General features: G+C 37.4%; 1 protein-coding gene across 4 annotated transcripts in view; it reads left to right on the forward strand.

Annotated features, from left to right (window-relative positions):
• Window positions 1–15,325, forward strand: part of DIAPH2 (diaphanous related formin 2) — a 797,042-nt gene that overhangs the window by 330,512 nt on the left and 451,205 nt on the right. For all 4 annotated transcript variants that reach the window (XM_074359372.1, XM_074359371.1, XM_074359369.1 and 1 more), the window contains 2 exons: window positions 5,005–5,106; window positions 6,927–7,021. In XM_074359372.1, coding sequence (XP_074215473.1) covers window positions 5,005–5,106; window positions 6,927–7,021 — 197 coding nt within the window. The remainder of the gene's footprint in view (window positions 1–5,004; window positions 5,107–6,926; window positions 7,022–15,325) is intronic.

Here is a 15,325-nt window from a genome sequence, read left to right on the forward strand (position 1 = left end):
TTCCTGTTTACACTTTGTCGTTGGGATTACCATGGCTAACAGTTTTATCAACTGTAAAAAGGAATGGGTATATCTATATAAGTAGCGATCTAATCACATTTTTATTTTTATGCTGGGAAAAAAAAATGGAACTTTGCACAGGCTGATATGGCAAACATGGAGCAGCCTCCCAGAAGGAACAAATGCTAACATTTAGTCATATTTACTACAGATCTTTGCTTTCAAAGAAATAAAATATGAGAGATAAAGTTGAGGTTTCCAGGGTTCTACTTATTCCAGTATTACTTTCCTCCCCCAAGAGAAGCATCATCATTAATCTGCTGAGTATCTATCCTGTGTTTTTATAATTTCGCTATATATATACACACTCATTTGTCAACAATACATAAGATTAGTCTGTATTTTATTTTTAATTTAGATGAGCACTATTAAACTGCACCATTCTTCACCACTTTTATTTTTCCATTTAGCACTAATATTTGGGATCTATTCTTGTTGAAATGTTTAGCTGTAGTATAGTCACTATAAATGCTGGGTTGTATTTCATTATATTAATATACCACAATTTATTTACCCGTCCCGTAATCCCTGGTATGTGAGTTGTTTCCAGTTTGTGTACTGTTACAAGCATGGCTCCTGTGAACGATGTCTCCTTGACCATTTGACCTGTAAGTGGAAGGATTGGGTTATACTTATGGTGAGCACACCTTAAATATACTTGGCACTGTTAAATGTTTGTTTTAAGGTGGTTGTCCTGAGTTTTATTGCCACTGTTGGCACAAATCCTTGTTTCTCCACCCCCTCATCCATACTTGGTATAGTGAGACATTTTCGGTGTTTCCAACTTGATGAATGTGAAGTGGTATTTTATTGGTTGTTTTTACTTGCATTTCCCTGATTTCCTTGTGGAGTTGCACACCTTTTTATGACTTGCTATATGACCTTGGGCAAATGACTCAGTTTCCCTGTTCCTTAGTTTCCTCTCTCATAAAATGACAGTGGTAATATCTATCATAGAAGGTGATATAAAAACTAAATTACTTCCAGTCACAGAGCAGATATTTAATAAAAGTTGATTTTGGTGTGGGGGTTGTGATGATTGTGGTTGTAGTAGTAACTAGTACTAGTAAGTACTAGTAGCTTCTAGTACTACTACCACTATTATTGTTATTGCAGTTAGGATCATTATTACACTTTCCTCATTTGTGCATGCATATGCATATATATGTATATGCATATATATGTATATATGTGTGTTTATATATGTATATACATATATAATAATCCTTTGTCCATTTTTCAGCTATGTTTGTATAACATTTCCAGAAATGCAAGGATAAAGATGATTTAAAGAAAGCGTAGATGGTAATAATTAAACAGAAAAATCATTGCAGCTATCACACCAAAATCATAGTAGATTTTGCCTGCCTGCCATTATCTCACTTGCATTCCTTTTAACATCAAATCATTGATTAAACTTAAAATAATATCTATTTCAACTGATATAAGAAAATTATTTCCACATAGTTAGAATCACTTCTGGAATTGGTATGCATATGGGTAAAATGTGTATGCATGTACAGAGATCACAATTCTTTTATTTCTATGATATATCTAAAATAACAGTTGGGCATTACTTGTTGAATATACATATATACATACATATATATATATATATATATGTATGCATGTAGCTACATGAATTTTCAACATGCTTTTTAACACTACTATTAATAGCCTTATTTACCCTGGCTTTGTATATAGTGCACTTAATAGAAAGTGTCACATTTTACTTGTCCATATATTCCTTTTAATACGTAATACATCAGTTGAGGCTGATTTAAAGACAACAGTGTTCTGTAATATGTAACAAGTTGAACAAGTATTTGCTGGATGAATGAGTGAATAAATGAATGAATAGTATCGATGCCGATTCTAGGAATCAGTCTTTCTTACAGGAATCTTGAGATAAATTAGTTATAAAAATGTTGTTATGATTTATTGTCACTTATCACTGTGTAAATTATTCATTGTTACCCATTTATAATATCTTAATATTTGCTACAAAGTACAAACAGCTTGTCACATGTTCTATGTATCCACTGGGATAGCAGAAATTAATAGGGGATTCCTGAACATTGCCTAAATTAGATTGGGGAAAGAATATAACCATGTTTACTCTACTTGTGCTGATGAACGTCCCTCAGTTGTAAAGGAATACATTTACAGTACACTTGTATGTAAAAATCCATGTATTAAAAGAAATATAAGTATACTCAGTGGGCATTTTATCTTAGATAATTAGTATCTGGACATTAACATATCTTTAATAATAATACAAATGACTTTACTATTACATCATTATCTTCCTACAGTCAGTATTTTATAATGTTTCATTATTATTTGGTCAATTAGCAGTGCCAATTTAAGCACTCAAATTAATTGAATCCATCGGATTCAAATCCAGTGGCTATATGGGTTTTCATTTGCACAGAGAGAGATCACGTGTGACTGGAGGCCTCATTATGAACCGGAGGATCATACAGCCATTGATGATAAAATCAATTTTTGAAGTTTTTGGACTGAGACTTAAAAAAAAAACACAACTCTTTAGTCCCATTCAAGTAATTTCAAATAATGATAGAATCACTATAATTTAAGTTTTAAAATTAATTTAGTTTTATATTTTTATTGTTATAAGCACATTTAACATGAGATCTGCCTTCTTAACAAATTTCTAAGTGCCCAATACAGTATTGTTAACTGTTAGCACAATGTTGTACCATAGATCTCTAGAACTAATTCAACTTGTATAACCCCTTGAACAGCAACTCCCCATTTCCATCTCCCTCCAGCTGCTGGCAACCACCGTTCTACACTTTGTATGAGTGTGACATTTTAGATGCCTCGCATAAGTGTAGTCATGCAGTGTTTGTCTTTTTGTGATTCACTTATTTCACTTAGCATAGTGTCCTCCAGGTTCATCCATGTTGTTGCATATAGCAGGATTTCCTTCTTTTTTGAAGCTAAATAATATTCCATTGTATGTATATACCACACTTCCTTTATTCATTCATACTTTGATGGACATTTAGATTGTTTCCATATCTTGGCTATTGTGAATAGTGCTGCAATAAACATGAGAATGCAGATATCTCTTCAAGATTTGAATTTCAATTCTTTTGGATATATACCCAGAACTGGGATTGCTGGATGGAATGGTAGTTCTATTTTAATTATTTGAGAAATCTCCATACTGTTTTCCATGGTGGCTATACCATTTTACATTCCTATCAACAGTATACAAAGACTCCAATTTCTCTACATCCTCACCAACACTTATGTTTTGTGTTTTTGATAATAACCATTTTAACAGATGTGAGATGATAACTCATTGTGGTTTTGATTTGCATTTCCCTGATGATTAGCGATGCTGAGCATCTTTTCATAAACCTGCTGGCTATCTGTACGTCTTTTTTGGAGAAATATCTATTCAAGTTTGAATCGAATTATGGAATTAAGTTATGGAATATTTACATTTTGTAAGCATTAGAAACATATGGAATAAAAACATTTTAGGACAAGTGGCATTTTGTAGTCATGAAAACAATAGATTTTTTAATATATGAAAGCTTCAATACTATCTAGAGAAGTTTCATATATCATTGCCTCTCTTCAAATTCTCTGTTTATCTAAGTCTGTGGTTATGATTGCTAGGGAATGATTTGAAAGACAAGAAAGCCAAAGGCAGTAATAGCCATTACTCAATTCTAGAAAGTTTTCCAGATGCTCACAACTGTGAACATATACCTTAGCAAAAAAAGAGTACTGTGGTTGTGGGTTACTTTTCCCCTAAAGAAAATCAGTAACTCATTTGTGATCTCCTTAACAAGGAACAGATAAATTAAATGGATAAAAATAATGATTGCCTCAGAATGAAGTTATATTTTTAAAAGTCATAAAGAAACAGGATTATAGCCATAGGATGTGGTAATGAAGTTTAGCAGCTAGAGTCTGGGGACAAGAGCATATCACTCTACTTGACTTAAAAAAAAAAAAAAAGTTGGCTTTACTTTTCTTATATTCTTTCATGGTCTCATTACCTACAACCCAGTTTTTAATATTAGAAGAGCTGAACTGCCAACACGTAAATACGATGGTAGCTGTAGAATTTCTATGTAGGAGTTGTTTAGGGATTTGACATAAAGCTTCGTTTTCATAACAGCTAGCACATTGTTTTTCACTTCGGTTTGGGGGAGGGCTGATGGAGGTGATGGGGGGCGCCTAAAGCCACTCCTTGGCACTGCCACTCCTCACACTTTCAGGACATTTTAACTGTTGCGAACTAGAAGGTTCCCTTCTAAATACAGCGTAAATAAATCTTTTGTTCGAAGAAAGCACGGGGCATTAAGAAATGGTGAGCAGACAAAGGGAACTGACTCAAAAGACACCATGTCTTTGAGGTTTGTTAATTATTGGTATCCAAATAGGTGCTACTGTTGTATAACTTGCAAATGGTTCATCTCTGTTCTTCAGAGCTGTCTCAGTGGGGTTTTTATAGTAACCTGTTTAGCACTTCAAGTTACCTTAGATATCTTTAAAGCAATTTCACTTAATTAAAGACCTGCCTACATTTTAGCATATTTTAAGATAAACGCATGTCTGCCTTTTTCCTCAATTAGTCCAAATTTAATTCCAGTGCTGCCTACTAGTAGGAACCATGGAAAGGAGTAATTAATGCTGCGCATTAGGTAAGAAGCAGCGATTGATTTTTGGTCCTATTTGGCTTATCTTTTCTGCTTAAGTGCTGATATTTAATTTGTAGGGAAACCTCTAAACAGGTCTATATTTTTATGTTTATCCTCTTCCTTGAACTAATGAAAGAAACCCATTTATTGATTTTAGCATGAGCTTTATTCATGTAGTTACTATGCCTTACAAATGTTATCCTGTGTATTTGGATTAACACTGTTAATTGTTTATGAATCAACATTTTTCTTTCAGTTTCAAAGAATGCAGAAGCTTTAGAAGAGAAGAAGACCCTACCTGCAAAGAAGAAAGTGAAAGAGTTGAGAATTTTGGATCCCAAAACAGCCCAGAATCTGTGTATGTGATGTTTTCTGCGTGGGGAGTGGTGCTGATGGTGGTGGCGAGAGGGGCTGTTGGATGTATTTAAACAAAGTTGTAACTTCTTTGAATGGGTATATTTAGCATCTCCTACAAACAAAATTCTGTGTAAACCTGATTTGGGCTGCCTTTTTGTCATTCAGCCAGAATGGAGGCCACCATAATTTAGCCTTGGCCAGGCCAGGTGAAACTTATAAATAAGAAAGTTTTGGACAGTACTGATAATTAAGCATTGTTAGAGGACACGGTGAGAGGGAAGGCAGAGTTGAAAAGTGTTACTTTTTTTTCCATCTGCCTAGGCCCGGGAGTGATAATTTTGGAGTACTCACTAGTCACATTGGGTAAATCCTTGTACTCCTGTTCCTTTATAACTGAAGAAATTGTGATGTGAGTTAGTTAAATTGTTAACCACTGCACTTGAAAACCAGTTAGTGAACCTTAAAGCCTTTAACGAACCAGTCAGCCATTCAGTGTGCTCTTGCTAATGCAGCTGGGCAGTTCAACTCATCTTCATTTGCTCAGGCCTCACGTTTTCTAACGCAGTCTTCCCTCTGTATTGAATTCAGTATTTTTTTTTTTTTTGTCACCACGATACACTGTGTTTATATTCTGAGGATACTAAAACACCATGCATGAGAAATTTCAACACATCAAGCATTTCTAATTATGCAAAGAAATACCATGGGAGTTCATTTTGTGAAGGAATGGGCTATATAGAGATCAGATGAAAATAAATAACTCGTCATTTTCCTGTCAGTAGGAATGTTGTTGTCAGAAAAGCAGTCTCCTGATAGCTGTTTTACATGTGTGCATCGCTTACCTGACAGTCCATTTTCTTTATAACATGGATGTTCAGTACTTAAAAAAAAAAACAAAACAGTAATTAATTGCTAGTTGATATCCATCAACATTATTTATTTGGTTTTATGGTGATCTCATTTGGTGTTTATGTCTAGATAATAATTTGCCTAGACAAGGAGGATGTTGTTTTCTTTAGGTACCAGTGAAGTCATATAGACTTTTCCATGCAGAAAAATTCTTAGGAACATATTCATGTTCTGGTGATAAGAACACACGAATGTTCTTTCACAAGTATGTTTAGTGGAGGTTAAAGTGGAACGTATTGTTGAACAATGCTTTCTAAGTAAGTATAATTTTTTCTAGAAATAATTTGTTGAATTATTCCAATATGACATAATATATACCCAATTAAGAAAAGGTTGTCTAGGGACATCATGATTCAACATAAAAGCAGCTAATGGCATACCTCTTGAATGTCAGCAGGGATGCAGGGAACACTGATGATTCAGACACTTTAATTTTTTCTCGTGTGGGAGAACTGTAAAGTAGATTGATACGATTTTTTTTCTGCATTGGGTTACTTTATTGTCATTCCCCAAAAGTACCATGTTGGATGTATCTGACAATCTCCACAGTAAATTCTCCATTGAATTTAAAGGCCAACTTGAAATAAAATTTCTAACTTTTTATGGGTTATTTTGTATTAGCTCAATCTAAAACGCAGAAGCATGTAGTCATCGGTGCTGTTAGTAGTTTTTATCTTGACTATAAATACGCATGAGCTGTACACATTAGAACCTGAGATAATAGACCATTTTGCCTTGATGAGTGGCGTAGTCCATCAAATGGAAACTACTTTTGTTTGTTCATAAATCTGTGAATTAACGTAAATGACAGGAATTTCACATTTTGAGTCTATAAAGTGGGAGTCAGGTATTTATTAGGACTTTAAAATTGTGATACTATTCTATTTTTAATAAAATCAATTTTTATTTTAGCTATCTTCCTAGGATCATATCGTATGCCATATGAAGACATAAAAAACATTATTCTGGAAGTTAATGAAGACATGTTGAGTGAGGCCCTAATTCAGGTAACTGGCAAACTTTCTTTTTAAATTTAATTTTTACAGATACTTCTAGATTTCTATCTTCTGAATGCAGTTATGTGAGAATTTTCTTCTGTATTAGGATAATAGAATTAAGAGTATTAGCCCTGCGGATAGTAAGGGGACTCAACAGAGAAGATCTAGGCTCTAGGTGTGTTTCTGCTATTTCCTTTCAAATTGAAGTGTATGCATATGTAGACACCTCATTCCCTGTGCATAAAATTGTATATATTTCATCACCACAGTGACTCTGTTAAGTAGATATTGTCATTACCATTGTATGGATGTAAAAATGTAGTGGCCAAGAGGTTAAATGGTTTGCTCAGGATCAGTGGGGAAATGGTGAAGTTATCCTTTGTTTGGCACTTAACATGTGCTGGGGATTGTACCAAGTACTTTATATATGTTATCTCACTGAATCCTACAACAATCCTATGAAATAAGTATGATTATCTTCATTTGACAGATAAGGAAACTGAGGCTTAGAGAGATTGCCCAATGTCATCCGGCTGGCAGTGGCAGAGTAGTAGAGCCGACACTCAGAACGAAGTCTATCATGATTCTAAAACCATTGCTCTTTCTATCCTATTATTCTGCCTCCTGCAGGCAAGCTGGTTCAGTTTGCAAAAGCCCTGTCTCCTCAGCTGAGATGACTAGCTCACTGTGAGGATTAAACCGAATAAACTGCTTTGTAGAATAAAGCGCTATATAAGATCTGCCTATTAGAATTCTTGGCATGTTTGGCCCTGTCCGGTTTAATTTTTGGAAGGAAGAACTGCAAAGATGTCTCATGGATGGGCATAGTCGTTGCAGGGTTGCTGTTGTTTGGTTTTGAGCCGTGCAGTTTGCTTTGATTTTTTTTTTTAACATTTTTTATTGATTTATAATCATTTTACAATGTTGTGTCAAATTCCAGTGTTCAGCACAATTTTTCAGTCATTCATGGACATATACACACTCATTGTCACATTTTTTTCTCTGTGAGTTATCATAACATTTTGTGTATATTTCCCTGTGCTATACAGTGTAGTCTATTCTACAATTTTGAAATCCCAGTCTATCCCTTCCCACCCTCCACCCCCCCGGTAACCACAAGTCTGTATTCTCTGTCTGTGAGTCTATTTCTGTCCTTTATTTACGTTTTGTTTTTGTTTGTTTGTTTGTGTTTGTTTTTGTTCTTTTTTTTAGATTCCACATATGAGCGATCTCATATGGTATTTTTCTTTCTCTTTCTGGCTTACTTCACTTAGAATGACATTCTCCAGGAGCATCCATGTTGCTGCAAATGGCATTATGTTGTCGGTTTTTATGGCTGAGTAGTATTCCATTGTATAAATATACCACCTCTTCTTTATCCAGTCACCTGTTGATGGACATTTAGGCTGTTTCCATGTCTTGGCTATTGTAAATAGTGCTGCTATGAACATTGGGGTGCAGGTGTCATCCTGAAGTAGATTTCCTTCTGGATACAAGCCCAGGAGTGGGATTCCTGGGTCACATGGTAAGTCTATTCCTAGTCTTTTGAGGAATCTCCACACTGTTTTCCATAGTGGCTGCACCAAACTGCATTCCCACCAGCAGTGTAGGAGGGTTCCCCTTTCTCCACAGCCTCTCCAGAATTTGTCATTTGTGGATTTTTGAATGAAAGCCATTCTGACTGGTGTGAGGTGATACCTCATTGTAGTTTTGATTTGCGTTTCTCTGATAATTAGTGATATTGAGCATTTTTTCATGTGCTTTTTGATCATTTGTATGTCTTCCTTGGAGAATTGCTTGTTTAGGTCTTCTGCCCATTTTTGGATTGGGTTGTTTATTTTTTTCTTATTGAGTCGTATGAGCTGCTTATATATTCTGGAGATCAAGCCTTTGTCGGTTTCACTTGCAAAAATTTTCTCCCATTCCGTAGGTTTTCTTCTTGTTTTATTTCTGGTTTCCTTTGCTGTGCGGAAGCTTGTAAGTTTCATTAGGTCCCATTTGTTTATTCTTGCTTTTATTTCTTCTAGGAGAAAATTTTTTAAATGCATGTCAGATAATGTTTTCCTCTAGGAGGTTTATTGTATCTTGTCTTATGTTTAAGTCTTTAATCCATTTTGAGTTGATTTTTGTGTATGGTGTAAGGGAGTGTTCTAGCTTCATTGTTTTACATGCTGCTGTCCAGTTTTCCCAACACCATTTGCTGAAGAGACTGTCTTTATTCCAATGTATATTCTTGCCTCCTTTGTCAAAGATGAGTTGACCAAAAGTTTGTGGGTTCATTTCTGGGCTCTCTATTCTGTTCCATTGGTCTATATGTCTGTTTTGGTACCAATACCATGCTGTCTTGATGACTGTAGCTCTATAGTATTGTCTGAAGTCTGGGAGAGTTATTCCTCCAGCCTCTGTCTTTCTCTTCAGTAATGCTTTGGCAATTCTAGGTCTTTGATGGTTCCATATGAATTTTATTATGATTTGTTCTAGTTCTGTGAAATATGTCCTGGGTAATTGGATAGGGATTGCATTAAATCTGTAGATTGCCTTGGGCAGTGTGACCATTTTAACAATATTGATTCTTCCAATCCAAGAGCATGGAATATCTTTCCACTTTTTCAAGTCTTCTTTAATTTCCTTCATCAATGGTTTATAGTTTTCTGTGTATAATTCTTTCACCTCCTTGGTTAGATTTATTCCCAGATATTTTATTACTTTGGGTGCTATTTTAAAGGGGATTGTTTCTTTACTTTCTTCTTCTGTTGATTTATCGTTAGTGTAAAGAAATGCAACTGATTTTTGAACGTTAATTTTGTAACCTGCTACCTTGCTGAATTCTTCAATCAGCTCTAGTAGCTTTTGTGTGGACCTTTTAGGGTTTTCTATATATAGTAACATGTCGTCAGCATATAATGACACTTTTACCTCTTCTTTTCCAATTTGGATCCCTTTGATTTCTTTCTCTTGCCTGACTGCTGTGGCTAGGACTTCCAGGACTATGTTGAATAGGAGTGGTGATAGTGGGCATCCTTGTCTTGTCCCAGATTTTAGTGGGAAGCTTTTGAGTTTTTCACCGTTGAGTACTATGCTGGCTGTAGGTTTGTCATATATAGCTTTTATTATGTTGAGATATGTTCCCTCTATACCCACTTTGGCGAGAGTTTTTATCATAAATGGGTGTTGAATTTTATCAAATGCTTTTTCTGCATCGATTGAGATGATCATGTGGTTTTTGTCCTTTCTCTTGTTGATGTGATGTATTACATTGATTGATTTGCGTATGTTGAACCAGCCTTGTGTCCCTGGGATGAACCCCACTTGGTCATGATATATAATCTTTTTTATATGTTGTTGGATTCTATTTGCTAAAATTTTGGTGAGGGTTTTGGCGTCTATGTTCATCAGTGATATTGGCCTATAATTCTCTTTTTTGGTAGTGTCTTTGCCTGGTTTTGGTATCAGGGTGATGGTGGCTTCATAGAATGAGTTTGGGAGTATTCCCTCCTTTTCAATCGTCTGGAAGAGTTTGAGAAGGACTGGTATGAGTTCTTCTTTGTATCTTTGGTAGAATTCCCCGGTGAAGCCGTCCGGTCCTGGACTTTTATTTGTAGGGAGGTTTTTAATTGCTATTTCTATTTCCTTTCTAGTGATCGGATTGTTCAAGTGTTCAGATTCTTCTTGATTCAGTTTTGGTGGACAGTATGTTTCCAGAAACTTGTCCATCTCCTCTAGGTTATCCAGTTTGGTTCCATATAGTTTTTCATAATATTCTCGTATGATATTCTGTATTTCTATTTTGTTTGTTGTAATTTCTCCATTTTCCTTTCTTATTTTGCTAATTTGTGCTCTCTCTTTTTTCTTCTTTGTGAGTTTGGCCAGAGGTTTGTCGATTTTATTTACTTTTTCAAAAAACCAGCTTTTGGTTTGGTTGATCTTTTCTATGGTCTTGTTAATCTCTATTGTATTTAATTCCTCTCTGATCTTTATTATTTCCTTCCTTCTGCTGCTTTTTGGGGCTTTTTGTTCTTCTTTTTCTAATTCATTCAGGAGGTGGGTTAAATTGTTTATTTGAGATTGTCCTTCTTTTTTGAGGAAGGCCTGTATCGCTATAAACTTCCCTCTTAGCACTGCCTTTGCTGTGTCCCATAGGTTTTGAGTGGTTGTGCTTTCATTATCATTTGTCTCAAGGTATTTTTTAATTTCAGCTTTGATTTCCTCATTGATCCATTGCTTTTTCAATAACATATTGTTTAATCTCCATGCTTTCCTTTTTTTCTCCTTTGTTTCTCTGTTGTTGATTTCCAGTTTCATGGCATTGTGGTCAGTAAAGATGCTTGAGATAATTTCTATCTTCTTAAAATTGTTGAGGTTTCTTTTGTGCCCAAGTACATGATCAATCCTGGAAAATGTTCCATGTGCACTTGAAAAGAATGTATATCCTATTTTTTGGGGGTGTAATGCTCTGAAAATATCCACCAAATCTAGTTTTTCTATTGTAGTATTTAACTTCTCTGTTGCCTTGTTTATTTTCTGTCTGGAAGATCTGTCTAGTGATGTTAATGCAGTGTTAAAATCTCCAACTATGATTGTATTCCCATCAATATCCCCCTTTATCTCTGTTAGTAATTCTTGTATGTACTTAGGTGCTCCTATATTGGGTGCATATATATTAACGAGTGTAATATCCTCATCTTGTATCACTCCTTTAATCATTATAAAATGTCCTTCTTTATCTTTCTTTATGGCCTTTGTTTTAAAGTCTATTTTGTCTGAAATCAGTACTGCAACACCTGCTTTTTTGGCTTTTCCATTTGCATGGAATATCCTTTTCCATCCGCATGGAATATCCTTTTCCATCCTTTCACTCTCAACCTATATGTGTCCTTCTCCCTAAAGTGGGTCTCTTGTATGCAGCATATTGAAGGTTCTTGCTTTATTTTCCAGTCTGCCACTCTATGTCTTTTGACTGGAGCATTTAGTCCATTAACATTTACAGTAATTAATGATAGATGTGTGTTTATTGCCATTTTGAACTTATCTTTGCAGTTGAATTGGTATATCCTCTTTGTTCCTTTCTTCTTCCTTTTGTGGTTTGGTAATTTTCCTTTGTATTATCATGGATTTTATTTAATTTTTGTGACTCCTTTGTAAATTTCTGGCTTGTGGTTACCCTTTTTTGTAAATCTGTCAACCCATTACTATAACTGTTTTTATTAAACTGATAGTAACATGATCTCAAACCCATCCTACTGTTAAAAAAATTTAAAAAAGAAAGAAAGAAATATTCTATATTTCCCTGCCTCCCTCTCCCACTCTCAGTGATTTGTATGTCTTCTTCTATAATTTCATGTTTACTTTATTTGTAATTCATGAGTTATCACCTTTCCAGTTGTGTGTTTCTCATTTCTGTAGCATCCTGCTGCTTTTCTATTTAGAATAGCCCTTTCAATATTTCTTTTAGCATGGGTTTAGTGTTGCTAAACTCCTGCAGCTTTTTTTTGTCTGTGAAACTCTTTATTTCTCCTTCTATCCTCAAGGATAGCCTTGCTGGATAAAGGATCCTAGACTGCATCTTTTTTTCATTCAGGGCTTTGAATATATCTTGCCACTCCCTTCTGGCCTGTAGTGTTTGTGTAGAGAAATCAGCTGAGAGCCTTATGGGGGTTCCCTTGTAACTTACTCTTTGCTTTTCTCTTGCTGCCTTTAGAATCATTTGTTTATCCTTGACTCTGGCCATCTTGATTATGATATGTCTTGGTGTGGGTCTATTTGGGTTCTTCCTGTTTGGGACCCTCTGAGCTTCCTGTACTTGGATATCTGATTCCTTCTTTAAGTTTGGGAAGTTTTCAGTCATGATTTCTTCAAAAACCTTTTCAATCCCCTTTGATCTTTCTTCTCCTTCTGGGACCCCTATTATGCGAAGATTGGGACGCTCTATATTATCCCATAGGTCCCTTATGCTATTTTCATTATTTTTTATTTGCTTCTCTTGTAGTTCTTCTGAATGGGTGCTTTCTATTGCCCTGTCTTCTAGATCACTAATTCGTTCCTCTGCATTATCTAGTCGGCTTTGCACAGCTATTAGATCATTCCTCATCTCTGTCAATGAGTTTACCCATTCTACTTGGCTCTTCTTTATAGCTTCAATTTCATTTTTGACATATTTTATATCTCTAAACACTATCTCTTTTAATTCCTTCAGCAATTCGATCACTCCTTTTTTGAAATCTTCATCTAGTAGGCTATCGATGTCTCTTTCGTTGATCTTTCTTTCAGGGGATTTCTCTTGTTCTTTTAATTGGGAAAGGTTTTTCTGCTTCTTCATCTTGCTCATACCTCTCTGGCACTGTGGTTTATGGAGTATCAGTTGTTTATTTTGGTCCTTAAGGATTTTATCTATCTAATGCCTATTTAGGAATAGAACTTAGGAAAAAAAGAAAAAAAAAAGTAAGAGAGAGAGAGAAAGAATTTTAAAAGAAGGGAGAAAGAGAGTTTGAAAACAGTGTATAATGAATAATAGAAGAGCGAGTTAAAGCAGAGTATTAATCGGGTTGAGACGTCCTTTTAATACCTTTACAAAAAAAGGGGGGGGGGAGATGAATAGATGTATTTGAAACCTGTGTCTAATCAATAACAGGACATCAAAACCCAAGAGAAATAGAAATGAATTAAGAAGTAAAAATTAAGAGAGTAATAGAAAATAGAACAGGTAAAAACAGATTTAAAAAAAATAAAGGGGGAGTGGGTTTGTCGGTGTTCTCCTGGAGTCTGTGTGCTTTTAATGTGAAGTCTTTCTGTCTTCGTCCTGTTTTGGAAGCTCAGCTTGCTGTTTTCAGAGGCCCTCCGTTGGCGCCCTCTTCTGTGCTGCTCCCAGCACCTGTAGGCAAGCAGATCGCGCCTCCTCCTAACACTGGGTCAGGTGCAGCTCTCCTCTGCTGTGGGCGGGCGGGTCGCTGCCCCTCCGGATGCTGCAGTCAGATGTTGCAGACTGGCCGGGTAGGAGGGCGGGTCGTGCCCCCTCCCAGCACCTCGGTCAGGGGCTGTGTTCCTGCCCGAAAGGCGGGGGCCACTCTCGCTCTACCTGCACCAGCGCCGGTAGCTCCGCTGCTCTGTGCGGCTGCGCGCTCCGCCCTGGTCGGCGCTCCGCGGGTGGGCTCGGGGAAGACCGAGGGACAGCCCTGTCCCTGCTCCGAGCCAAAACCCAGCTCCTTGTTTGTCTTTGTGGAGCAAGTTCTCTGAGGGACCAGGATGGAAGGATCCTATCTGCCCCGGGCTGCAGGCCAGTCTCAGTGTGGCCTTTGAGGCTGCTAAGCCCTTAGGTGAGGATGCAGGTTTCGCCCCCGCCCCCGCCTGAGTGCTCAGTGCGGAGGATATGTCAGCTGTGCCTGAGCCCCGCCTCTCTTCACCCGAAAACTTTCCACGGGTTTTCAGAGATGGGGGTGTGCACCCTTCCCCTGAGAGCACATCAGCCTTGCTGTTTTATGGAGGGCCCAGGTTGTTCTGCCCTGTGCCCCCACAGCCACGGCGCGCAGCCCCTTGCGTTCCCCCAGGGCTGCCTCTGTGCAGCCGCCCCCGTCCTCCGCCTGGCTTGTGCAGCCTGGCCCTGCCCGCCGCTGCTGGCCCGCGTCCCAGGCTGGGTGTCGGGGGGACCCTCTGTGCCCGTTCAACTTAGTTCTGTTAGTCAAGGGCTGCTCCGTACAGATCCGAGCCTCGGAGGCTCCCCCTCCGTCCCGCTGGCCTCTCAGTTGGAGAGGGGAGACCCAGCGAGCGAGTGCCAGTCCTCCTTTGCCGCTCCCTCCCCGCGGGACCTGTTCCGTGCTGCTTTGCCTTTTATTCTTTCTTTTTTCCTTTTCTCCTACCAGATTTTTGAGCCTTTATCTTTTGAAGAGGGCGATGTTCTGTCGGAGTTCCGCAGGTGCTCTGGTTGGCTAAGTGGGTCTGTAGATGTGGGTCTTGGTGTATTTGTGGGAGAGGGTGACCTGCGAGCGTCCTTCTACTCTGCCATCTTCTTTGTCTCCCTCCAGAATGTGATGATTTTTTTAAGTTTAATTTTTTGTTGTTGTTAAGGGGGAAATAATTAGGTTTATTCATTTATTTATTTAATGGATGTACTGGGGATTGAACCCAGCACCTTGTACATGCTAGGCATGCACTCTACCACTGAGCTATACCCTCCCCTGCTTTGATTTTAAGATGAGTAGTTTATGCTGTAATAATTGTGTCATATTCCCCTCAGACTATCTCTAAATCTCAGAGAACCAGTGTCTGTCATTTGGGCAGGCTGTGTCTGTCTTGAAGTTCTTCCACTGGCATGTTGGCTTG

The sequence above is a fragment of the Camelus bactrianus genome, chromosome X, assembly GCF_048773025.1.
Source record: "Camelus bactrianus isolate YW-2024 breed Bactrian camel chromosome X, ASM4877302v1, whole genome shotgun sequence".
NCBI classification, from domain to species: Eukaryota; Metazoa; Chordata; class Mammalia; order Artiodactyla; family Camelidae; genus Camelus; species Camelus bactrianus.